Below are 26,267 nucleotides of genomic sequence, written 5' to 3' on the forward strand. Positions count from 1 at the left end.
GGAGTCCTGGTCCCGACTCTGATGTATGGGAGCGATGTATGGACTTGTAAAAACAGGGATGAAAGTAGGCTGAATGCTGTCGAAATGCGATCTCTCTGGCGAATGTGTGGTAAAACTATATACGATAGATGCCCAAATGTCGAGATCCGTACATTATGTAAGGCTGAGATCGGCATTATCGACAAAATCAAGAAAGGAGCTCTGCGCTGGTTTGGACATGTAGAGCGAATGGACAGCGAAAAGACGGCTAAATATATTTACAATGTGAATGTTGATGGATGCAGAAATAGAGGAAGACCGAGAAAGACATGGCATGACCAAATCCAACAAATACTTGAAGATGGACATGTCAAAAGTCGGAATAATCGGCGCGCGTACATGAGAAGATGTATGAATGTAGAGGAAGCGAGATGTGTATGCATAGCCACTATGGTCAAAAGAATTAGGAAACTTATTTATGTATTCATTAGACTAAGAAATATTTTATCTCTAAAACTTATAAAAACAGTCTATTATGCTTTAATACACTCAATTCTGCAGTATGGAATTATAGGCTGGGGAGGAGCTTATAGGACAAACTTAAAATCACTCTCTATTATTCAAAAAAAGATTGCAAAAATAATTCTTAAAAAGCCCAGAACTTACCCATCAAAACTAGTATTCGAAGAACTTAATATACCAACAATTGAAGAAATTTTTAATAAAGCCTCTATCTTACAAACTTTTAAAGAAAAAACAATTGAAGTGCAAAATTCAAGTAACTCTAGATTTTCTAATAATTTAATTTTGCACAGATGTAAAACAACAGCAGCGTCAAACCATTATACGTACATAGGTAAAAAAAACTTTAATAAACTTCCGGAAAACTTAAAATCTATACAAAATTACCAAACTTTTAAAACTAAAATTAAAAAACATTTAAGACTCACCCCTTCCTAGACTCCATACCAAAGAATGTTTATTTTTTATTTACCTTGTTTATTTTTAATTTTAATTTACTTTGTTTTAATTTACTTTGTTTATAAAAAAAAAAAAAAGTGAAACGAACTCCCTCTCTAAACACAAGTATCTACTTTATTAGAGAGGTAGAAACGTTATGTATAAGATGTTCTGTATGTTTACCTATTTTGTATTTCAAAAATGTATTTTGTAAAAAAAAAAATTATTCAATAAAAAAAATTAAAAAAGATATAGTGATGTGGCGTTCTATCCTGTCTGCTTACCCTTACGGAGAAACGGCGTGATGGTTTGTTTGTTTGTATTGTCTCGGTCGGTCACAATTATATATACGCCGTTGGTTTCCTGTGCATTCTTCGTCTACAGTCTACATGACTTGACACGAGCATTAAAATTTGACGAAAATGAGTCGTTTCGACACTCAGCAATATTTTTTATCGTTCTCATAACGAGAGAGTATAATGACTCCCTTGCTCAGAACTAGGTATTATATTTAATCAGGTATTTCGGCTACATAGGGCGTCATCGTCATTTCATGTCAGCAGGGTGTTATGACCAGAGATCATATGTAACGATTATGACATAATGCATATTACATACCTTTGACAGGTATTTAAATGAAGAGTTTACTTTGACAAAAATGATAACGTGAATGTTATATGGCATCGGCATGTTTGAGTACCCATTAACGGGGTCTACGTCCAAGGCGCACGGAACAAATGCGATAGTGTGTTGTGTCGCTGCCCGGTAAAGTTGACAAAAAATTGCGCGTCGGCATCCACGAATATAATGTAATGTAGGGTAGTCGCTTTCACCTTGCGAGCAATAATATAATATGTGAAAACAGTTTTTTATTAAATTTATTTAGTTGTTTATTGTTTACCTTTTATCGTGAACACTTGACGAACTTACTACTATACTCAATGTTTTTTTTTAAATCATTGTTTGGTTTTTAAAATGCGCTTTGTAGCTGCAAGACGTTCGTTAAACTAGCTCCTGTGTGTAAATGTTATAAACCATCCAATTAATTCTCAAACTTAAAATTCAATAAATAGAGTCAAGAATTCCAACTGTGTATGCGCTCTGTACTGTAGCTGCACGATGTGTTGCAATCCAGTAGCTCAATACAAATAACTATCGACGTGCTAATAAGCGACGTGATAACAATTTCTCACCATGGTTGTTTATCGTATTCGCGATCACAATGGAACATCCGTGAACAGCTAATATTAAATGTCAACATATTTACGTTTCGCGACATATAATCCTGCTGCGCAATCACATATTTGAATTTCACCGGTGTAAATATGGAAAATATTCCAAAACTGCTATTTTTATTTATTTATTATTATGCTATTTATTGCATTTAGCCGGCGGTTGGCAAGCCAAATGTCAAGAAAAGCAGTCGCCATAGTAATTGTATTTTGCAAATGCAATAGGGTCAAAGCACCAATGAATGACCGTTTAAGGTTCAGCTTGTAGTGAAATCCACATTAAAGGTATTAATTTTATTATTTAAGCGTACAAAATAAAATAAAACAATAAAACACATTATTTTTTCTAATTACTTTTACTTTTTTATTGAAATACGAGTATTACAATTATAATTAATATTACCCTAAAAAGATAGCAGAATCACCAGTTAATGAACACTACTACCCCAGTAAAAATAATACTCAGATTTAGTTGCATCATAACATTATAAAACACCCTAACACATTAGAATATGGATATATTCAAAGAATTGCATAAGAAATAGCATCAAATAAAACACTTACCACACCTTTCCTTATAAAAACTCTATCAATCTCAGAACAATAACGGGAAGACGCACTATTACCTTTTGACAACTCACTGTTTAAAACTGATAGATTTGTTTCTTACCAAAAGATGCGTCCGCCTACTGTTTTTGTCATAGTTTCTAGTGTTAAAAAGTTTTTTGACTGGACACATGTAGCAATTCTTATTATGTTGGGTTTTATTAACCAATGATCATTTACTGAGGGGTGGTCATTTACTGGTGCTTTGACCCTTTATTGTATTATTTTTTTATAGTAAACGCCGACTTTTCGCCAGCGAACTGTATTTATTTACGAGGAAAACAAAAAACACACCGACACGAGCGTTGACTAAGAGATTACACACGCGTTGACATATGACTGCGATAACTTAAGCATGTTCATTATTCTTCATTGTGATCGCTCAAATGCTTAGCATGTTTTTAAGCACGTCGATAGTTATTTGTGATTGAGCTAATGCTCTTATTTGTAAACGATTTGCCCAATTTGAACGAGAATGCCCGCGCTAACACATATTTTACGCTGCGGTCACTATGACAGCGTAGGCATTCCTATCTAGCGACTACCTTATCGTATTTATTTCCCCTTTTTCTAACATAATCAACAGGTACCTCCTTACACGAATCCCTTGCACCCTAGAGCATAACTAACCCTTAGTGAAAATTGTGTAGTACCTTCTGTCGCGCCCCGTGACGTGTCCCCTGATTTATTTTATATCTTAATTCGTTAACTCCCTCCACTGACATATACGAGTACAGGGTACAGGTAGATGTGTAAATGCGGTAATGAATGTTTCAGTCATTGAATAATTTTAGTGTATTCCGAATCCAACACGATCGGTGCTTATACCCCTCCAAAAACTTTTATTTACTTAGATTGTTTTTTTTTTAAAAGTATATTTGGACCCCTGAATTTAGTAGCTTTACGTGTCATGTACAAGGCTAAGGTACTCGGAAAAAATCGTTATTGTTTATCTTGGAAATGAGATATTAGATCACTGATTTTGTTTTATTACCTTCATGAATGTATGATAGGTGCCCTAATGTCGAAATTAGAGCAGAATGCAAGGCTGAGTTAAGCATTATCGACAAAATTAAGAAAGGTCTTTTGCGATGGTTCGGTCATGTGGAGCGAATGAATGATGAAAGAACGGCTAAAAAGATTTATGATGCGAATGTGTCTGGTTGTAGAAGTCGAGGAAGGCCGAGAAAGACATGGCATGATCAAGTACAACAAATTCTTGAAAGTGGTCATGTGAAAAGTCGGAATAATCGACGTGCGTGCATGAGAAGATGTATGAATGTGAAGGAAGCAAAGGAAGTGTGCCAGGACAGAGTGGTGTGGCGTTCTATCCTCTCTGCCTACCCCTCTGGGGAAATGGCGTGATGGTTAGTTAGTTAGTTACCTTCATGAATCCAATCACCATTGTTGCAAAGTCCAAGTTTTAACGACAATGTGAATATCTGTTAAGGATATTCTATCTTTCTTGCATTTTGCTTCAAGATTATGGCGTTATAAATTGAAAAATGGGCACTGAAATAACAGATGTTCGATACTCTGAAGAAACATCATCGCATGGACAATAGTCATCATTCCTTTATTTAAACATATATTGGTAACTTCTCATTGCTCCGTGTCCGGTAAAAATTTGGGTCGTTTCAAAAGTACTTTGGTGATGACGACGGAAGTTTGCTGCATCAGCCAGCGTTGGGAAAAACATTTTAGTGATTTTACCTGTAGAAGAAACGCGGTAATGATCCTCCCAACGCTGCTGCGTATTTTGATTTATACAGCGTTTAGCAAAGCTAAGGGTAAATTCTGAGAAGAAAGGCGTCGTTCTTTTACAAGTTGCGGCTCTTGCTCGTTCATCTGCTCTCTCCTTTCCTGCGATACCAGCATGTCCTCATCCAGCATATTTGAATAATCGTCCCTCTGATTTCTAGATGCTTAATTATACTTTGAATATCAACAATGAATGGATTAACCGACCGAGTATTGTAATGTTGTATACTTATATTTTTTATCTGAATAAACTAAAAAATGAAATAAAATTACCACGTACATACTTTATCTTAGCGGTTATTGAAGAATTATTTTGCTCATCAAAGAATTAGTAATATATTTAGTTTATCAGAAACTTAACCCTGTGGTAATTTTGACTTTACATAATACGCATCATTGTCAGAGAATATCTTAACGTGACCAGACACATCTACGAATGTAATTAGCACTTATATGACAATCGAATGTTGCTGGTTCTACGATCGTATGATTTATGTGTTGTATTTCTTGAATAAGTTTATTTTTATGCGTCAGCATACGTCATCATACATCATACAAAATTGTTCTGTCCCAGGACTTGGACCATTGTTCACGTGTAATCAGCAATTTTTAGGACATGACATTGCCCCGAGACATTGTCATAGAGATAGACGGACAGGTTATCTCCGCGGCCGCCTTGTCGTCGTGTGAACCCGCACGGACGGAACCTTATGACAATAGCGGTAATAGTAAACTCGCTCGTAATACACGCCGTCGTGTATTCATTTTCATATTGTCCCAGCGTTCTGTCCTGCACGGTCGAGGCTGTTCACGGAGCTAAGACACGACAATATTGTCTTATCTATTGTATTGTCCACGTACAAACGATATTTTACATATGAAATGATTTACGAACAAAATAAATATTATAAGGTCAATAACATTTGAGAAAATGTTAAAAATATTTTCATTCTTTGGTATTTGTAGAGAATAAATTATTTTCAGTTCACTTCTCGATTTTTAAAGGTATTTTATTTTATTGCCAAAAGAAATTCAGACTAGAAAATAGTCCCCAATTTTCTAACCCCTATTTACAGTGTCCTAATTTATTATAATTGACGCGTGAATTTACCCTCAGTATAAATTATTATCAGTTTCATACTCTTAAATTAGACGTCAGTCAACAATCAGGAATATATCCAATTTAATGGTAACAAAAATACTAAGACACGTTTGAAAATTTCCCGGCGAAGAAAAGATAATTTTACTACCGCGTCTTTTTCATCTCTCCTGAGATGCATATAATTAAAACTTTTATTGTTGTTGTATGTTTTTGATGTGTATTATTATTATTATCTTATCTCTTTCTGATATTAATTTATCAAATATTTTTGTGTACCGTATATTATATTATTTTTACATATATACTTACTGTTAACTAATTTTCATTATTTGTTTTTAACAATAATTTGTTGATACCGTTTTTTTATACTTATAAGTATATGAAAATGTATTTATTTTTTTGTTTGAATTCTTTACAAGTTATTTACAATTTGCTTTTTATTCAATTACTTTTATTAAATACATTTATTTATTTTTTTCTTTTTCACTATGTAAAGTTTCACTTTTTATTTTTCATGGCAGTATGCTTCTTATTGTTTCTAAATGTATACAAAAAAGCATTGTTTATCTTTTAAATTTTTACGCATTATGTTTGTACTTACCTGTATATTTTTTGTAAATGCCCCTTGGGCGTATTGTAAAATTAAATAAATAAATAAAATAAATAAATATTATGTAATTTTATTCTCACAAAACATTTCGACTTATGTGTAAGAACATTATGTACAAGGGTATTAAGTATGTATTTTTTTATTTTCCAGGTGAATCCCGAGATGCGGGAAAGGTGGCGGCCGCTACAGGCGGCGCTGCTGCTCTGCCTCGTCTCCTGCTGCCGCAGTCAGGACTACTCTCGAGGGTCTTCCCCCAGCTCTTACAATAATCCGAACTTCCCCCGCGACTCCAACAACCCAAATTTTCCACGAGATCCTAATGACCCAAACTTCCCCAGAGACCCAAACAGTCCAAACTTTCCCAGGGACCCCAACAACCCAAATTTTCCTCGAGACCCCAACAATCCGAATTTTCCCATAGATCCAAACAGCCCGAATTTCCCCAGGGATCCAAATAACCCAAATTTCCCCAGGGATCCAAATAACCCAAATTTTCCCAGGGATCCAAATAACCCAAATTTCCCCAGAGATCCAAATAACCCAAATTTCCCCAGAGATCCAAACGATCCAAACTTTCCCCGAGATCCATATAACCCTTACGATCCCAACTTTACAAGAGATCCGCTAACTCCCAATTCGTACAACACTCCGGATCCATTGGACCCATATAGGAGCAACGATCCAAATTTTCCCAACCGGGATCCAAATAACCCGACCAGTGATCCGAATTTTCCCAATAGGGATCCTTATGGAAAGGATGACGGTTTCACACAGGACAGTTACAATACCCGAAATGATTTTCCTGATAATGGATACAATCGGGATATGTATGGAAACAGAGATGGGGCAAATAATCCTAATTACCCAAATGAATATGATCAGAGACAACCTTGGGACAACAACAGACTCGGGGGTGGATATGACAGCAGACCTCCACCACTCGAAACTAGCAGTGTTATCATTAATGATGCGTAAGTACAACTTTTTTTGTTCATTTTTAAGTATATTAATTTGTCTCTAACATCATATTATATCTAAAATTTGAACTTTCCTCCTTTTTTACTTATGCTGACAGTCCGGGGTGAGTGGTATTATTGCGGTTGCATGGTCAGCTTTCACATTCATCGCATTACTCTAAAAGCTTTACATTATGCTTTTAGTGTTTAACATTATTTGATCAATCAAATCATTATAGAATAGCCCTACTTGTAGAAGTATAAAAAATATACATATTTGTTGCCATAATGCAATCTTTATGGAGATGTTTTTATACAGCACACTATATTTAGTTTTTATTTTAATCGATTGTCCTTGTACAATCAAATTTCTATAACATTAGAAGTTTTTACTGCTTTTGTGTTAATACATTTTTAAATTGAAGGTATATTTCTCACTTAAACATAAAAATATAACAAATAAAATAAATTATATTTTTTGAATCGGCTTTAGCATTGTGGAATTACACGATTAACTTTGTTATGAGACCACTTGAATTTATTTTGGAGCTCTATTATATAGTTTCGGAAAGCATAGATCTTTCTATCCACAGGTGCAGTTATACGTAGTAGTGTTACAAAATAAATTTGTGGGATCTTATAACAAAATGTTTTATTTCAATTTAAGTATAGTAAATTTTTTGAGATAAAACAATAGGCAAAGGAGGATCCCAAGAAAAACGAAAAATTAAATTATGGTTCTAAAAAAAGTGCTTGATATGAAAATAGTTGTAATTTTTGTTTTCAATAAACATCTTACAGATGTAATTGTAAAATAAAAATCACAAACTGCATTTCTAGATCACTTGAATCAAATAGAAAAAAAATGTGACAAGAATTGTGATTATTTTTTTTCCAACTAAATAATATGCGTCTGAAACCAATTAACTCATCTAAATAAATAAAACAATAACTTTTTTATTTCCTTCCACGTCTTTGTTTTATTGTTTATTCCAAGAAATCAGTTTATTAGTCAAGGCTGCTTGTATCTACAAAATCACCTATCTATCATTCCTTGTTTAATTGACTTTGTTGAGTTTTTTCTCCAACTCTGCGAATGATTTCAGGACTTACTTTATAGTGGCCTCCCGTATGGTCCGACCAGGGCAGATCTACAAGGTTTCCGTGAGCATCCTCAGAGCGAGACTACGTATGAATGTCAGAGCCTCTATTTCAAATAATGGAGTGGAGCTAACCCACATTAATCAAGAAGTAAAGCAAGGAGTACCAGAGACGTTAAATATGAGGGTATGTGTAAATATTTGTTAGCAATTCAATTAAAAACGGTTATTCACAATAACTGGCATAAGGAATATCTTATGTTGTACTGTTATAGTACATAGGTTATATATATATATTTACTTGTAAGTATCCAGAAAAAAAACATTATTTATTTATTTTATAAAAAAACAATGTAAATCATTTAGCGACATTCATTGATTTATTAGGCAAATGTTATTAAATATTTTTATATAACCACTTACCGACTTTTCTATGTCAACCGGTTTCGAGACGTACCCATCTCTTCGTCAGGACACCTATTAAACCAACACGCAAACCAACATGCAAACCCCACTATACACCTTCACCATAGATGTTGCACAAAAATATAAAACCAACAAGACATACATTTTAATAAGCACATGCACTGATAAGGACAAACATCCACTGATTAAATTGTGAAAATATTTTATGTTGTTTGAGAAATAGTTGAAAAAAGCTAGAGGAGATGGATTAAATTATTAATTAAATTTTGCAAAATTATCAAGGAGTTTACTTGCAACATAAAATTTTAATATATTGAATACTTGCATGCAGTTTAGTTCAAATGAAAGATATCTTTAATAAAAAAAATAATCTCGCTTTTTCGTTTGTATTTTTTTTTTTTTACTTTTATTTAATATTATATATGATTTTTTTTATCAGGTGCCTCCAACATCTGTTCCTGGAATATACAAGTTGAGAATCGAAGGACTTTACGATGATCCATTTGACGGGAAAGCATTCCTTAATGAGACTTACCTTACATTTTCAAGACGATTCATGACGATCTTTATTCAGATGGATAAACCAGTTTATATGCAGGGACAGACAGGTATAACATTCTTATATTTTATCTACGTAAAAATGAGTACTACTTGCTTACAAAAGTCTGAGCTGGAATGGCTGAGGGGACAAATCACTGAGGGCGCCCCCGACGAAGTATTTGGAACAAGTGTGCGAGAACTTGAACTGTCCCTCATATGTTGTGCTGAAGAAGGATGCAGGAAAATAACATAGTGGATGACGAGATGCCGGACTTTGCTGCGAACCAATCCCCAGGATTGAGACTGCACTGAAGAAGAAATCTAAGAATCAATTTTTTTTTTTTTTTTTCTATATTTTTTTTTACTAAACAGACAATTTTTCTCTTATGTTTTAGTTCACTTCAGGACTATCCCTATTAATACTGAACTGAAGGCATTCAATAATGCTATTGATGTGTACATTTTGGATCCTAACAGACATGTTATGAAGAGATGGCTTTCCAGACAGGTAAGCTTTAACATTTTGAGTCTCTTTTTTTTTTTTTTTAAAGAAAAAGAAATATTTGCGTTCTTATGATTTACCCAAATATTTAATTTTGAGGGCCATTTTCAACGAGTTGTAAATAACTCACTATTAGAAAATGGAATCAAGTTGGGGTAGAGTGGGATTCGAACCGCATGAGTCCGAGTTTTTATTTTAATAAAATAAAAAAAACAACTTTGTTTTTAACCATTAATTTTTATTTTCGACCGGTTTCACTGCAAACAAGCTTCTTCGTCAAGGTTTACGTAACTAATGAATTGATTCCTTTTTTATTTTTATCATGTTCAGTAAATACTACACGTGGACCCAATAAATCTAGTCGTTTTTTCCTTACACGGGTGGTAATTTGATATCATTATTTTCGAAGTTAGACAGGAGAGGACTAAAAGAAATATTGTTTATTTGGTTATTAATTATTGTTTACTTATTATGAATCGCTTTTTTAATTTCTAAGATTTCTAAGTTGTCTAATTTTAATATTTTATTTTCAACAAAAAGTACTTTTAATCCAGTGTCTTTATTGAAGTTATGATTTTTTTCTATCAGATGATTTGCGAATTCAGAAAAATTAATACTGTAATTAATGAATAACCACAAAGTTAGTGCTTCAAATAAATTAGTGGTTAAAAACAAAGTTGTTTTATTTATTTTATTAAATATATATATACTTTTATATTAGTTTATGTTGTGACTATGGCTTTTAAAATATTTTTCATTTCAGTCATCTAGTATATTTTTTAACCAAAATGTTATGTGCATTAAATAAAAATATTGCCCAGTTATCCAAAAACTTGTATAAAACCTGTAAAAAGTATTACTTATTCAGATGGAAGTATGTGTTTTGCTTTTTATAGCTCTTGTAATTAGTCCTTAAATTTGATGAAGTTTGCTTCATTGCTGTCCTTATGAATGACCATGTAAAAAATCGGTTTATTTAAATGTGTTTTTATTGTATGCATTCTTAACATTTTTTAATATGTTATAATGTTATATGCTCTTGGTCACAAAAGTATACAATAAATTCAAGAAAAGCGATTTGCTAATGAATTTTGATCCATTGAATGTAATGGTTTTATAAAGGGATGTAAGTTTAACTACATGTGAGATCAAGAGACAATTGGAAATGTCTCCAAATTCCAAAATATTGTTTTTATTATTAATAAAAATTCATTGTTTTATTTTTCAGTCTAACCTGGGTACAGTAAGCTTGGAATACAAATTATCAGACCAACCCGTATTTGGAGAATGGATTGTTCAGGTTTATGCTTTAGGACAAATAGAAGAATCAACATTCTTGGTAGAAGAATATTATCAAACAAGATTTGAGGTAAATAATATCCATAAGTCTTGATCAACTCCACAGGGTGTAAAACTCCTTCCCTGTATATATAGACACCTCCCACTTCAGCCCCCGCCTCAGTCTAGCGGCAGCCGCGCAACATTGCAATTGCAATTTCAAAACATTAAAATTATTATTATTCCAATGCCTCGGTATGGAAAATACCACCATCGTAAGTATTTGTAATAGTAGTCTTTATTGAGAGAGCAGCACATTTCTAACATATGTACACCAAGGTCCCTAATATTAAATACATACTCTAGCGTGGTTTCAATAAAGCCCGCTTTCCGCAGCCGATGTCTGTAACAACTTGTCTGCCAATATTTCACACACATGTCTCATTTCTTCAACTTTCATGCATCATGCCATGCAAAAGTATTTCAGGAAACTATTTCAGAATATGTATTTTTTTATTTTATTTATAAATCATATAACACAAAGTATTTTACAAGAATTACATTCCCAGGAGTTATAACAACTCAATTCGGGACATTGATAATCGATAATATTAACATTTAAAAAATAACACATATTGAGAACAACAAAGAAACAAAGCAAGTTTAGCGCCTTTATAACTAAAAATAGCACAACAATATATACGCCTAAAACCTTTTCTTACACAAGCAGAGTAAATATATTCAAAAAAACGCTTTTAAGAATAAAAAAAAGTAGTGAATCTACAAAGGGAGATAAGGTCATTAACATCACATGCCATGCAGATGATGCTGCCATAGTGATGATGAGAACATATTCATCTCAGTTAGTAAGCCTTTATAACTAAAAATAGCACAACAATATATACGCCTAAAACCTTTTCTTACTCAAGCAGAGTAAATATATTCAAAAAAACGCTTTTAAGAATAAAAAAAAGTAGTGAATCTACAAAGGGAGATAGGGTCATTAACATCACATGCCATGCAGATGATGCTGCCATAGTGATGATGAGAACATATTCATCTCAGTTAGTAAACATCTGGATGCCTAAGAAATGTCGTAAAGTACAATGAACACATGATTATTGGAAACATAATTCGGATATACAAAACGTGTGTCAGACCAAATCATGATGTATACAACAGAGGCGAGGATAGATAGAGAGAAAATAAAAAATACGAAAAACCAAGTAGAAAAACTAAATAGAAAAACTAAATAGAAAAACAAAATAACTGCTCCGAACGTCAGAGATGAAAGTACTAAAGGCAATCGCAGGGAAACCCAAAAGAGGCAGAATGTAGAGTCAAGAAGTTAGACGGATTTGGGATACCCAGTGCATAGTAAATAGATTATGGAGAGATTACGTCAATAATTCCATTAATGGGCAGCTCCAAAATCCCATATACCATCACCCACGGCCGTTTGCTGTCTGCCCGGAAGACCACCAAGGAGAGAAGAATCTCAAAGTCTCAGGAGTTAGCTTTTAGCTGATACCAAATTAAGCGATCTTAACCTGCATATCGATCGTCCATTAAAAAGAAAACCCCAAAAATTGGAGAATTAAGATAAGATTGCAGTATTATCTAAAATATTCCTTTATATCTAATTCGCTACTCTGACAGTTGCAAAATCCCACTAAAAAAATATTTTAATGAAAAATTACCATGGAATTAAATAGCAATATTGCTGGGTTTTTCCAAAACATTCTCAAATATCCTAATATAGTCGATATTTTGCTAATATGCCAAAAAACATCCATCGATTAAATATAAAAAATCGAGGCCCAAATCAACAAGCTTTTAGGGGACCATTTAAATGTATATTTTTTAATTTTAAAACTAAATATTTGCATTCATGTGATGTACCCAAATATTTCAATTTTTGGAGAGCCTTTTCAACGAGTTGTAAATAACTCACTATTGGAAAATAGGGTTGGAACCTCGGACCTCTGAGTCCACAACACTACCCACAGGACCACAACCCGCTTCCATTCAAATTATTTTCTCATTATATTTTAACTTGTAATTTGGAGATATCTGGACAATCAGTATTTTGAGTGTAACAGGCAAATAAATATACATCATCTTTTACACCATGTCTTAATCCACCAAAACTCCTCAACAAAGAATTTTTTTCTTTCAGGTGAATGTGACGATGCCAGCATTTTTCTTCAATACCGATCCTTACATCTACGGACGCATCATGGCCAACTATACATCCGGTGCTCCTGTATCAGGAAACCTGACCCTAAAGGCCACCATCCGCCCCATACCGCAGTTCAGGCCGCAGTACTATTCACAACAAGGACAGTTCAACAACCAAGGGTTGTTTGGGGTCAATCTACCCAATGATAGAGACCAATACAATAGAGGTAATACTCTTCTTAATATCTATGGTTATAATTTTTCAGCAAATTAAAATGATCAAAAGGCAAAAAATTTGGTTAGGGGACATAGATTTTACAGAAAAATAGTGACAATAATGATACAAGAGATGCTCATAATGTCATTATCATCATCATTTCCCTATCCGCACTTAGTGTTGCTGAGCACTCCAATCGCATCAGCGTATCTAGATAATTTTTGTTACTTGAAAGGTTAGGTAGTAAGTATTTTCCTTAAGTTGTCAGTCCAAGAACATGGTATATTGCAGTGTAGAACCACCTTTAAAATCAATATTTCACGTCCACCCTGCCAGGAATCGAACTCAGGACATTAAGAAAGGTAGGCGAACGCGCCAACCAGTACACAACGAGGTGGACTTATCTCCATTCGATTTCCTTTTTTATGATTTTTACCTGAGACTGGCCATCGAGTCAAAAACACTCGTCCAGGGTTCTGGTTCTTTTTCACACTCAGAACTTTATTCTTTATCCGCCTGGACACATGTGTGGGGTTCATAGTCCACGATCGATGACACACGAGTGCTTAATCATTTTACCTGAAATAGAGCGATGACCGATGAAGCAAGTCAGCATTTTCTATAGAATCCAATACAACATATTTTGCAACTCTAACAGTATTGCTCATAAAGACGAGATCGTCGTCCTGTAGTACATTCACATCGTCCCTACCATGGAGATATGAAGAACAAAGGAATCTGGCCTATAAAGAGACCACAGGGCGCAGTCAATGCCCAGTCATTCCAGTTCAATCAGTCACACAGTTCCAGCATGTAGTCCAAGTGCAGTTACTTCAACACCTATTCGCCGTAACACTCACGCGACATAATTCAATTCATTATTTATTTGTCATGTAATAAATACGTATTACTCATTCTTCCGTCAATCTCTAACTGGGGCAGGAGCTCCAACCCTTAACAACCTTATCCTACATATGTTTAAAACAATTTCAAAGACTGAAAATCCAAGCACCATAAAATAATTGCGCTATTTAGCACAGACAAATAATTTACTAAAACAGCATTATGTAACTAAACAGATTTATTTGACTTTTTTTACTTTACCTATGTACGCATTTAACATTTTCATTTTATTTCTAGAACAATACGTCAGAAATCAGTTCTACCCGGGTGCAAACATAAATAATCCCTATATAAACGAGAATATAAAACCTCAAGTGGATCAAAATGGAAACCCCATACTTATACAGTCTGGTCCTGTACCAATGACTACAGATGTTTTGAACCAACCGGGCTACGTTTATGATTATTCGAAAGTTGTGGAAAGGCTCTTCAATTTTGTAAGTTGAAATTTTAAACCAAATAAAATTATATAAAATATTAATAACTCCAAAAATACCTTTTATTTCTTGCTAACTATTTGATTTCTGACTCATGTCTCAATACTGTATAAATATATATCTATTTTTTTTATTAACGTTTTGAACAGTTAAAACAACTTGATTAATTGAAATCAATTTGGTTATAATGTTGCAAAGTTATATAGACATGCATGTTTCTGAATTTTTATTGAAAAGTATACTAAATAATAAATTAGTTATATTTATTGACAAAGGTTGTGGTCCCATAATTGTATCGCGGACTCATGGACAGGTCCGGGGTTCGAACCCTACTCTAAAAACCATCCCCTTTTTATAATACTCCGGTACCTCTTTACATGGTTTCGAAATGACACAATACGAAAATGAATTTTAAAAATAATTTGAACATTAATTTAACAATGCATTATAGTAATGTAATTATTTTATTATTCGATTTTTTAATTCCTTACATCGCTTACCTACCTTAGGCGCAGAGAGGTATGCGTAAGGGAAGGGTAATAATAAATATTTTTTGTTACGTTTTTTATGAGTATTTTGTTGTGATGATATATTTTTTAATAAAACATGGTCAAATAAATTGTAAACATTTTTTTTTAAATCCTGAAAGGATTTTTATGCAGTGAAAACTATGTCGTTTTTTTGGTATCCTTTTTTTACACTGTACTGCATGGCATATTTACCCCGTGTAAAAAGAGTTTCCTGTGTACTGTTGTTTATGACTAACAGAAATGGCCCCAAACTTAAACTTAAGAATGGAAATATCTCTCTTTTTTTTTTTTTTTTTTAAATAATGTATAAATTCATTGGTGATTTTCTTAGTTAAGTTAATTGTATAATATAAAAATCTGCAAAGTAAATTCTACTTCCACAATACTTGTAATCAAAGGAACTGTGTATTGCATTTGTGGCATTGTTTTCTCAGTTTTTCTAAGTATGCTTTTATTTTCAGGACGAAGAGTATCCATTCTGGATGGTTAAACCAGACCCATACAATACTTATCAATATGGTGGGAGAAATGACTACCTTCCATTTTTAAGATTTGTAAGTAAAAAAAAAAACTATAACAATATCATTCTCAGTAAAATAATTAAAAATAGGTGGAAATAAAATCAATTATATTTCATTGATAAATAATAGGACAATATGATAAGAGAAACAATATGTAAAAGAGTTTATTTTATTTTAAAGTAAATAATTTATACTGTCTATGCATTTGAAAGTTTATAAAAACAGTTTATTTATATACGGACCTAAAAAAGAACAAAAAATAAAATGAATATTCATTCACATAAATTAATATATCAATATGCTCTGTATTTTGTGTACCAATCGAATGCGGATAAAAATTTAACAATGATTTTGATAAATATTACAGTTCAACGGCACTTACGAGTTTAGATACCCAATGAGAGAGCTGGAGCAGTATGTACCTTCACTCGACGGGATGGAAGTCATCATTACAGCTACAGTTGGTGAGAGGTTCCTGGACGAGATCATCGAGGGTTACTCCGTAGCCAGGATATTCAACTCTTCCATTAATGTGGCCTTCCTAGGGGGCACTCCGCAGGTCTTCAAACCTGCGATGCCATTCGACTGCTATGTGAGTTTAAATTTTATTTGCATTTTAATAGCAGATGACATGATCTCTCAAGTGATGAAGCATTGAATGCTTTCACACTGATACTGGTTAGTAAGAGTTATTTTAATCAATTTCCTGCCTGTAATTACAAAACTAAACATGATTATTTCAAGATAATTTTGATAATTTAACCTTGAACCTGCACAAATATTAAATAAATTGTTTTGAAATTTAAAAAATATATATTGCAGTAAGGTTTTATAACACCGGTTGATGCAAGGAGTTCTCTTTCGTTTGCCAGTTTTTAACACGGTTATATATGACTAAAAGAAAATTGTCCTAAAATTTTAATATTCTGGTTAATCATAAGAATGCAAACAATTCTTCTTTTTTTAATAATAATATTTCAAATATATTAAATGTTAGTTACACTGAAAACAAAGTTTTTCATTTCTGAATAATTTATTTATCCTAGTTTTATAACTTGATAGAAGCCGCATCCTCGGGGGACTAATGATTAAACCTGAGGATACTTAAGCACTCGCCCCCTACCTAATGGCCCGATACGGCTTGGAGGGGGAAATTTAGCACAGGTCGCAGTGACGTCAGAGGCTTATATAGCACTATCCTCCATTTCTCAGAATAACAACTCAATAGAAATGAAGTTGTCTTAAATGTTTTTATTTTTTTTATTTTTATATTTAAAACATAGAATACCTGTATAAATATAATAACTTATCGTCCCTCTAGTATTTTTGTAATTTTTGCAGGACGATGAAAGATCTGCTAGCTTTATTAAAAAGCTTAGTTGGTTGGAAATTGCCATTTGGCAATAAGCCCGCCAATGTACAAATAACATTATGTACAAAAAGTTAAATAAATAAATAAATTATGACTTAAAATGTATCAAAATAAAACTTTTGTCCATAAACTATCGCCTATTAAAAACTCTAAGTGTAATTCTTCTTCAATTTAATAAACCAAGCACTTTTTATCGCCATCCTGTAAAAATAACACAAATAACTTACGCGGTGTTGTTACTTAAGGGACATTATATTTTAATATAAGTTTAAAATTTTAAATACTTGGTACACCACCACTTATTTATTTGACCAATTAGCGCTTTTATCCTCTTACGGGCATCTTCTAACTGGTAAATAACACAGTGTTATGATCATTTATAATAAACTAAATCGAGGTACTGTTTTACCTTATGGTTTAGTGATTAAAAATGTTGGCAGGGTAACGTTCCCGGAAAAAAATGAATATAGGGCAAAATTTTGTTGAAGTTAAACAAAACTTTAGAACTAATGGTTATGACATTAAAACTAATCAATTGGTACATCCAAAGTAAATATTAATTACAAAACTAACAATATATTATGTGCCTTCACAGATTGCAGCATCATTCCACGACGGTTCTCCACTGAGACCACTGCAGTTGGGGCTCAGTATGATGGAAATCCAGAGCAGTGTTGAGATGAGAGGTGGTGGAAGGAGAGACTTGCCCATTCAACAACTTCGAATGGATGATTCTACTCCCGGAGTCTGGCATTTAAAGATTGATCTTAAGTCACAGTTAGGTAAGAAAGCACATCAAAGCTCACCACATATTTGTCTGTTTTTTGTTTAAAAAGTAATTCTTTATTTGGAGTTTCTAGAAAAGGTCTAGTGTTCTCACTCCTAAAAATGAATCCATATTCAAATATTTTCGTAGATCCTTAGGTAGGTATGTAATGATTTAATCATTGTATTTATCTCGGTAACTAGAAATGTCTCTTTACGTCATCTATGCTTTTCTCTAAAAGTATTTCAAATTTGGATTGTTGCTTTTGTTTTATATTTTGAATTATTTCAATCTTTTCAATAATTAACCATTGATATATTATATGTATACACTAGATGCAGCACTAAGCACATATTTTGTATTCCATTCAACCTAAATTCCGGAACCTACCCTGTAGTCAGTAAACGTGGAGCAGCGTAAAAAGGTGCGACATACAGCTTTGAATTCACAGTAAACTGGCATGGACATTTAGTATTTTTTACTCCACTATGCGTTGTTGCACGGCATTGTTCACACGACAATGCTCATTTTTTAGAACATAATTTCAAAATATCATTCTATGAAGCCTCATCTCTTTATACCTCAGTGTAATTTACACTTTGGTTTTTCTAATTTTTATACTGTCTCTTTGTAATTTGTAAATGTCTAACTTGTTTTCAGCCGATATTATCATAGCTTGGTAGAAGGCCTCAGTAAATTAATAAGAATGCCATTTTTTTTATATGGGAGTTTCATTAATTTTTAACCTTACGGGTAAGGTTAAAAATTAATGAAACTCCCACCGTGTACCGGGTACACTGTGTACCGGGGGTACAAAGTTTATATTTACTTCAAAGGAAAACTTTATTAGTTATATTTATTGAATGCCATATTTTGTGTTGCCAAAATTGTGTTGATTTTCTTTAACTTTTACAGGACTCGAGGATGCTCCAAATGCTAAGGAAACATTGAAGGATATTTCTCAGATGAGATTAACTGCTTACTTCCGGGATGCCATGGGTCAGCGTGCTCAAGGAGAATTATTACTTATCTCTCATTATTCCCCCCAAAATCATCATATTAAGGTTTTCACTAGTACAGAACATGCAAAGGTAAAATATTGATTTTACGTATATTATATTTCAATCAAATTAAACTATTGACATATAAGAAGAAAAAAATCCTGTAATATTTATTTTTAAAATAGGAAAAAGAAACGGGGAAATTTTAATTTGACATTGAGCACAGTATAAAAATTGCCAATGAGGAGTGCTACTGGAAATTGGATGTATGTTTTATTCTCTCACCTAAATTAGAGCATTTAATTAAACTGCGAAGTTTCTCAAAAAAGTATGAAAAAAAAATTTGAAATGCGTTTAATAAAAATGAACTATTTTAAAACATCACAAGTTCTAGTGAACAGCTGCTTAGAATAGTCAATCAATTATGTGATTTGATAGATTTCCGGTTTCTGGAAAGACATATGAAGCGTGTTTTCATACGTACGAGGTTTATTTTTACGTCACATATGGAGTAATTGAAAATAAACAAACTTACGAAACTTTAAAAACTCATAGCGATAATAATATGATGTGTGGTTAATTTTTTTTGTGTTTGGCTTCGTTTAATAGTCTATTAAAAAATAAAATAAAATTTCAAAACCACTGAACTTCCTCATTAAGAGAGCTGACTAGCAATTAAGATTTAAAAATTCGAGGTAGTTACAGCGCATATGTCAGTTCATTTAACATTTGAGATGACATAATACACATTCGCCGTAATTTCAGAAGAAATGTTGCCACTGTGAAAAATAAATATTTCCATTTCATTTTTTTTTCATCGATTGCCATGTCCTCCTGAAAACATGTATCCACATGCTGGTAGAGCCGGCTTCATAATACCGTGGTAGAAAGAGATAGTAGAACTATATAGTGTACTGCCTCAATATAGGTTGCCCAAATGTCAGTCGATTATCTTTATAAAAATCGTACTATAGATAAATGTATAACTTATGTAAATACTAATGTTTTGACCAATTTATTTCTAGGTTGGCGAATACATTGTTTTGCACGTCCAAAGTAACTTCTATATGGAATTCTTCAATTACTTAGTAATGTCTAAGGGCATTATATTGACCACTGGACAGGAGAACATGAAGGTATAATAATAACTTATTTTACCATTTAAAAAAATAATAATTTTCACTTTAATATTAAATAAATACTATTTATAATCACACGTTCCCGAAAACATATCTGCTTTTAAAAAATTGTATTATTCCTTAATTTTTTTTAAATGTAATGATATCAACAATGTTTTGACTGGATTCTACTCCCCAGGGAGTTATTGAGATCTAAATTTTTCACAACAGAGAGGGGAAACATTTTTGATACGGAAATATGAAACTCTAGGCATTTACAGGGCTTCCACCTGTCGTTGACTAGTTTAAGTAGCCACTTTACACACGTTGTATCATTCACTATTCTGACTATGTTTAAACACCGGCATTTCCTCAACTCTTCCATCTTTTGACTTTTGTAAAGTAAAAGAGCTGAAATCTATATAAATGGGGGTGAGATTCATCTGGCTGAATTATTTCACCTACTAGGCAACGCCTGAAAATTTCAATTTGTATACTTCTTAAACCAGTGACCAGAGTGTTATACAGTGTGTAAAGTGGCCAATTAAACCAGCCAATGACAGGTCTAAAGCCCTGTAAATGCGTAGACTTCTATATTCCCTTCGCAACAGTGTTTTCTCTCTGTTCCAACAAATTGAAATATAATGATATTGTTAAACATAATGCTGAAAATAATATCATGCATATTTTTTTATTTATAATTTTGAAAGGTAAATTGTAAACAGTGAACTGAATCAGATACTTGTCCAGAAAGGCAAATAGAGAGGTTTACAAAATACAATAAAAAAATATATGTATGTAATAGAAAATGTTATGTAATAATAATACATATTTATAAATAAATATAAAACTTTATTTTACATTGCAGCATTCTTCAAATATTTTCTTTGTTCCAACTTCATAAATTTGCTTTCCACAATCCACAAATTAAATACTTACCCTTTATGCCTGTTTTACATGGATCAGAGACTGATCACAAAATCAGTCAAAATTATTTGACCTATCTGTCTAATTTACTTTAAGCATTGCAATGTATCTTTTCAGGACTCTATTAGGACATTTGCTGTGACTCTGTCAGCAGAAATGGCTCCCGCAGCAACTATTGTCGTCTGGAGTCCAGGACGACACGGGGACACTATGGCTGACTCCATCACTGTACCTGTTAATGGAATCTCAAGAAACAATGTTAGTTACATTTCATTATCTTGTATCATAGAGACAGGCGGGTATTCCATCTTATTTTTCCATTCTTCATACGAAATGAGGAAGTTCAGCATCCCACGGTACACATATCTACGCATTCAAAGTGACAAAAATGTTGTTCCACAATTTTCGTGACGAGTTGTTTTTAGGTGACTACTTTTTATCACAGAAGCCAATTGAAAATGCGAAAGAGAAATACTTTAATTATAATTTAATTTAGCGTTGAACACAGAGTAAAGTTTCAGCGCCACCTATTTGTTGAATTTGATCATATGATGTCTGATATGACGTAACGAAAGCATGTATTAACATATCGGTAAATCAAAATTCGCCATACCGAGGTAGATAGAGATAATAGAAAAGTTAAGATAGCGTTTGTAATTGCGGCCCTGAACTGGCGCCTGAAATATAAGCTTGATCATCTTGCCTTTGTGTTTATCATATTTCAACTATGATCTCTGATACGCTGTGATTAAAGTAACAGCGCAGTGCCATGTGCACCATTAGATACAGATAAAGCAATATGATGATGATTTTCCCACTTTATAGTGTATTCGTTAGTACATTTGGCTTTTTTGCAACATATCATTTAACTAACCCAGTACTTTAATTTCATACATAACTGACTGATTTTAAACTTTGTACATTTTTTTGTTTTCTTTTAATTACTTTTTTAAAATACTACTTATAAAATTTTACTTACAGGAATATTTTATTAGTTACATTCTGGGCATCACCATTTAATTCTAAATTATTTATTTATCAATTAAATTTTTTGGTGGCATTTGCAATAATTATCTGAGTAGTGAATCAGATATAGAGAAAATTTTTACATAAAAGTGTGTACTAAACTTGATCTTGTCGTTTTTGGACTTGTCTGACCAATGAACTGGACAGTCCATACTCCTTTTTTATGATTGTAATGCATACATGTATTTCCCTTTTGTACAGTTCACCGTTTTCATTAACAACCGCAAAGCTCGAACTGGAGAGAAGGTAGAGGTGGCTATCTACGGTGAGCCAGGATCCTATGTCGGCCTTTCAGGAATAGACAATGCTTTCTACACTATGCAGGCTGGCAACGAGCTCACTTATGCTCAGGTAAACATTCTAAATACATTATAGTGTGTCAAATAAAAATATGACAATAATTTTGATGAAACGTATCAATCCTACTCCTTATTTTTCATATCTTTATTGACCATTGAACACTTTTACCTAAACTGGTATCTTCAATAGTAGTAGATTTTAACTTTTTTTTACTTGAATATTAATTTTACATCTAAGAAAAAGCGGTTTTAATGGATTTATGGGAACAACATGTTTTACAAAGATCAAGCTTATAGAAACATTATTTAATGACTCGAAAATTGGCACACAGGGGTACCTACTTATACACGGTGTTTCTGGGACAGACTGCAAAACTTCAGAGGAACATTCCTCATGATGAACTTTGAAAAAATCTCCTTATGATTTATTTATTTTAAACTTGAAATATGCGATTTCTCAAAAAATTAATTAGGATATTTTTAAAAGTGCATCATAAATAATGTTCCTCTGAAGTTTTACAGTGTGGCCCTGAAAACTGTATATAAAACAATGTTATTGAGAAGAAGTAAAGGGTAAAGCAGATCAAAACATATGGTAAATATATTGAATATTCAAGTTTGTTAGTGAAAATCCTTGGTGGAAATTCTATGTAATTTATTATAGAATTAAAAAACATGTGATACTTGTGAATCCACAAATTTGGGATAGCCAGTGACCGCTTTCATTTCATTGCGACATCTTCAAGGCTGATATGTTTATTATTAGATGTTATAAAAGCGATGAAACTGGTAGCGATTATTCAAAATTTGTGGACACTCATGTTTTATTTCTGTAGTAAAATATGAAATATTAATTGATACTTCTTATTTAAGTTATTAACTGTAATTTTTTACTAAAAATGTATACAATATTAACCTAAAATATTTTCCGTAATCTTATTAACAATAATTTTTCTGTTTTTTAAATCTGGGAATTTGAAGATGGTAAGAAATGCCTAATGGATGGAAACAGCTTTCTTCATGCTTTTACATTGTATTTCATCATTTAAAATTTATGCTGGTAAATCTTAATCCAATGTCAACTGTATTTGATCAAGGAATTGTCTTTCGACCGTATGTTTCATAGAAAAATTGTTCCAGTCATTAACACATTATCTTTTACCAACTATAAATTATTTATTACTTTAATACTACCAATTATTAGTCTATACATTTTGTATTGTGCTTCTTTCTTATTATTATTGCGTAGAAAAAGTTCACTCATATCCATGTTCTTTCATACTAGAAAGTTATTAAGAGGATATGTGGTCTGTCTTTTTTTCTATTCCCTTATTTCCTCCCTGGATTATGGCATTAGAGCAATTTTTATTTTGTTGATGAATTGTGTGCTATCGAAACTACGATATATAGATGTGACGCTAAATACAAACAAGGCTATCTCCAGGTACTGTCATTTTTGAGATTTTGGTTAATATGACTGATGTTTTTTTACAAAATAATATTATGTTTAAACACAGCCATCTCCTTTATTTCTGCTAAAAAAACAGCTTAAAACCAACAGAAACTCATATGGTTATATGAATCGATTAAAGACAAAAAGTCGATTTACTCAGTTGCACTTACAGTGGAGATAGCCATGGATGTTTTTTAGTGTCAGAAATATGATAACTAATTTTGAAAAAACAAAATGTCCCAACGCAGAAAATTTCTTTCCGATACTCTTTTTTTTGGGGTGCGTAAAACGCCGATAACTACGAGACATCGATTTTGTCAATTTTAGTTCGGCGTAATCAGTCGCACAGTATTCAGAAAGACATCTGCAAGAGAGCGATATTCAAATAGCTATTCTTCAAATCGCTCTACCACCGCATATCCTCTTTAAGTAGTTTAGTCATTCTGGGGGTGGAAAATCATCATTCAATTTAAATCCTCAATAACTGTCAACTACCGTTGTGTAAATACGGATTCGTTATTTACAAACCCATTTAATATTAGATTATTTTTCACTAGTGACACAGCGGTAATGCTTTTGCAAAGTCATGGATCACTCCTTGTAATTGAATATTATTTATTACTAAATGTGTCTATAGGTGATTACAAAAATGGCGACATTCGACGAGCAAACCAATGGAACATTCAAACACACTTGGATGTCGCACCAGGGGAATCCCGATGAGCTTGTATACTACCCATCTTCCACATTTGGCATTGATGCCAATAGAACATTTGAGTGAGTATAAATACATTTTTTTCCATATAATTACATCTACAATTTGTGCCACAAAATATGTCTGTCATGTGCCTACAATGCAACTCAGCGTAATTTTTTAATTTTTTTTTGTTTCTATTTTAAAATTTATTTTTTTTACATTTTCATTTTTTATAAGAGATATTCAAAACACAAAGCATAATTATACAGCAATGAAATACACATTAATAGTAAAAATAGTCAACAAAAAAACCCCACAAAGGCATGGCCTGTTCGTGGGTAAACAAGAAAATGTTAATGAATTTTTGCTCCTATAATAAATAATGGACAGTTGACATTTGAACTTAACCATCTCGCCATGTATGGTACTTACAAATGTCACATCAAACAAAGTTAATATCTTATAGGCATTTACAATGAAAGCGCCCTCCCTTTCCCAAAATTTTTGTATATGTGCTATTTACCATTTTTTAAATATTTTTTACAATTAAACCATGAAAAACGATAAGGCTTAGCAACATTAAAAGCTTTCATTGCACCCTCACAGAAGTAAAGTCCATTTATAATCAATCAACATGGTTAGTACTTTCACCTTATCCTAGTTTTCCTGTGTGACAGTAAAGGAATACAGGGTTAGTTCAAGATTGGATCCGAAGTCATGCCCTCTTGGATCTTCACAAGGGATAAAAATATAAGCATTTTATAGACACGGTGAAACTATATCAGGAGGTCTCAAGTTCGAATCTTACTCTATCACAACTTTTTTCTTATTTTCTAACATGGTAATTTACAATACAGAAATGGCCCCAAAATTGAAATATTTATGTAAATTTTAAGAACACAAATATTTTTTTATGCTTGATGTTCCGGGTTCGATTCCTGGTAAGGTCATTATGAAATGTTATTTAACCCTTTCAGACCTGAATTAATTCCTGTGGATATAATTTTTATTTTGTGTGTACTAAAGAGATTAGTATTTTTAATGTTATTTTATACTTTTAGAAATAAACGTTCCTTTTTTTATAAACAATCGGTTTCAAACTTAGAATCAACCAACAAAATTCATTTAAAATGTCTTGTAATATGTATATTTATGCAATCAAATTAATTTAATTTTTCTGAAATATGTTTAAAATTTGCCTTAAGACAGGAATTCGCTCTAAAACAAACAAACCAGCCAGAAAAGGTTAAAAAGCTGTTAATGTTAAAAACAAACTTTTCTGTGTACTTACCGTGTGATTACCGACATATACAAATAAAATAGAGATGTGCTGAAGGGTTCTAGTAATATATTTTTTTTTTTAAATTTTGGTGGTTACTAGGTGCGGATAGGAAAATGATGATGATAGTGGTATCTATTATTATCAGAAGGGCAGGCAGCTATTAGATGATATGCCTCTATCTGGTATTTTCACTTGTTATGGTGGCTGTACACACTCGTCGAGACACCCGGAGACAGGCCGAGATCGAGTATGTACATGGTGCTCTTGTCGAGTCTCGCTCTCTCGCACCTCGCCTCGGTCGGTCTCGGACGTCTCGGTCGCTTGTCGGTTTTTTGCGCCCGAGTCAAAGGATCTCGTTGGGTTTCGCGATGATAACGAGAGCGAGCATGTACACACTTATTCATTAAAAGATTAAAAGAAGAGATATTTGCTAATGGCCACATACCGTAGCCATAAAAGAAAGATTATTGCATCAATGCAGGCTG

The 26,267-nt window shown here is 32.8% G+C and overlaps 1 protein-coding gene across 1 annotated transcript in view; it reads left to right on the forward strand.

The window, feature by feature from the left end:
* The window catches only part of Mcr (macroglobulin complement-related), a 143,312-nt gene that overhangs the window by 96,723 nt on the left and 20,322 nt on the right, over positions 1 to 26,267 (forward strand). The window contains exons 2-16 of the mRNA XM_088229675.1: positions 6,401 to 7,221; positions 8,313 to 8,493; positions 9,172 to 9,340; positions 9,668 to 9,780; positions 11,003 to 11,143; positions 13,232 to 13,460; positions 14,591 to 14,790; positions 15,782 to 15,874; positions 16,209 to 16,433; positions 17,809 to 17,995; positions 18,895 to 19,070; positions 20,006 to 20,116; positions 21,143 to 21,283; positions 22,253 to 22,402; positions 24,441 to 24,580. Of these exons, the coding sequence (XP_088085801.1) occupies positions 6,413 to 7,221; positions 8,313 to 8,493; positions 9,172 to 9,340; positions 9,668 to 9,780; positions 11,003 to 11,143; positions 13,232 to 13,460; positions 14,591 to 14,790; positions 15,782 to 15,874; positions 16,209 to 16,433; positions 17,809 to 17,995; positions 18,895 to 19,070; positions 20,006 to 20,116; positions 21,143 to 21,283; positions 22,253 to 22,402; positions 24,441 to 24,580 (3,065 nt within the window). The 5' untranslated portion in view covers positions 6,401 to 6,412. The remainder of the gene's footprint in view (positions 1 to 6,400; positions 7,222 to 8,312; positions 8,494 to 9,171; positions 9,341 to 9,667; positions 9,781 to 11,002; positions 11,144 to 13,231; positions 13,461 to 14,590; positions 14,791 to 15,781; positions 15,875 to 16,208; positions 16,434 to 17,808; positions 17,996 to 18,894; positions 19,071 to 20,005; positions 20,117 to 21,142; positions 21,284 to 22,252; positions 22,403 to 24,440; positions 24,581 to 26,267) is intronic.

The sequence above is a fragment of the Micrasema longulum genome, unplaced genomic scaffold (genome assembly GCF_059751315.1).
Source record: "Micrasema longulum isolate JH-2025_06_02 unplaced genomic scaffold, ASM5975131v1 h1tg000692l, whole genome shotgun sequence".
NCBI classification, from domain to species: domain Eukaryota; kingdom Metazoa; phylum Arthropoda; class Insecta; order Trichoptera; family Brachycentridae; genus Micrasema; species Micrasema longulum.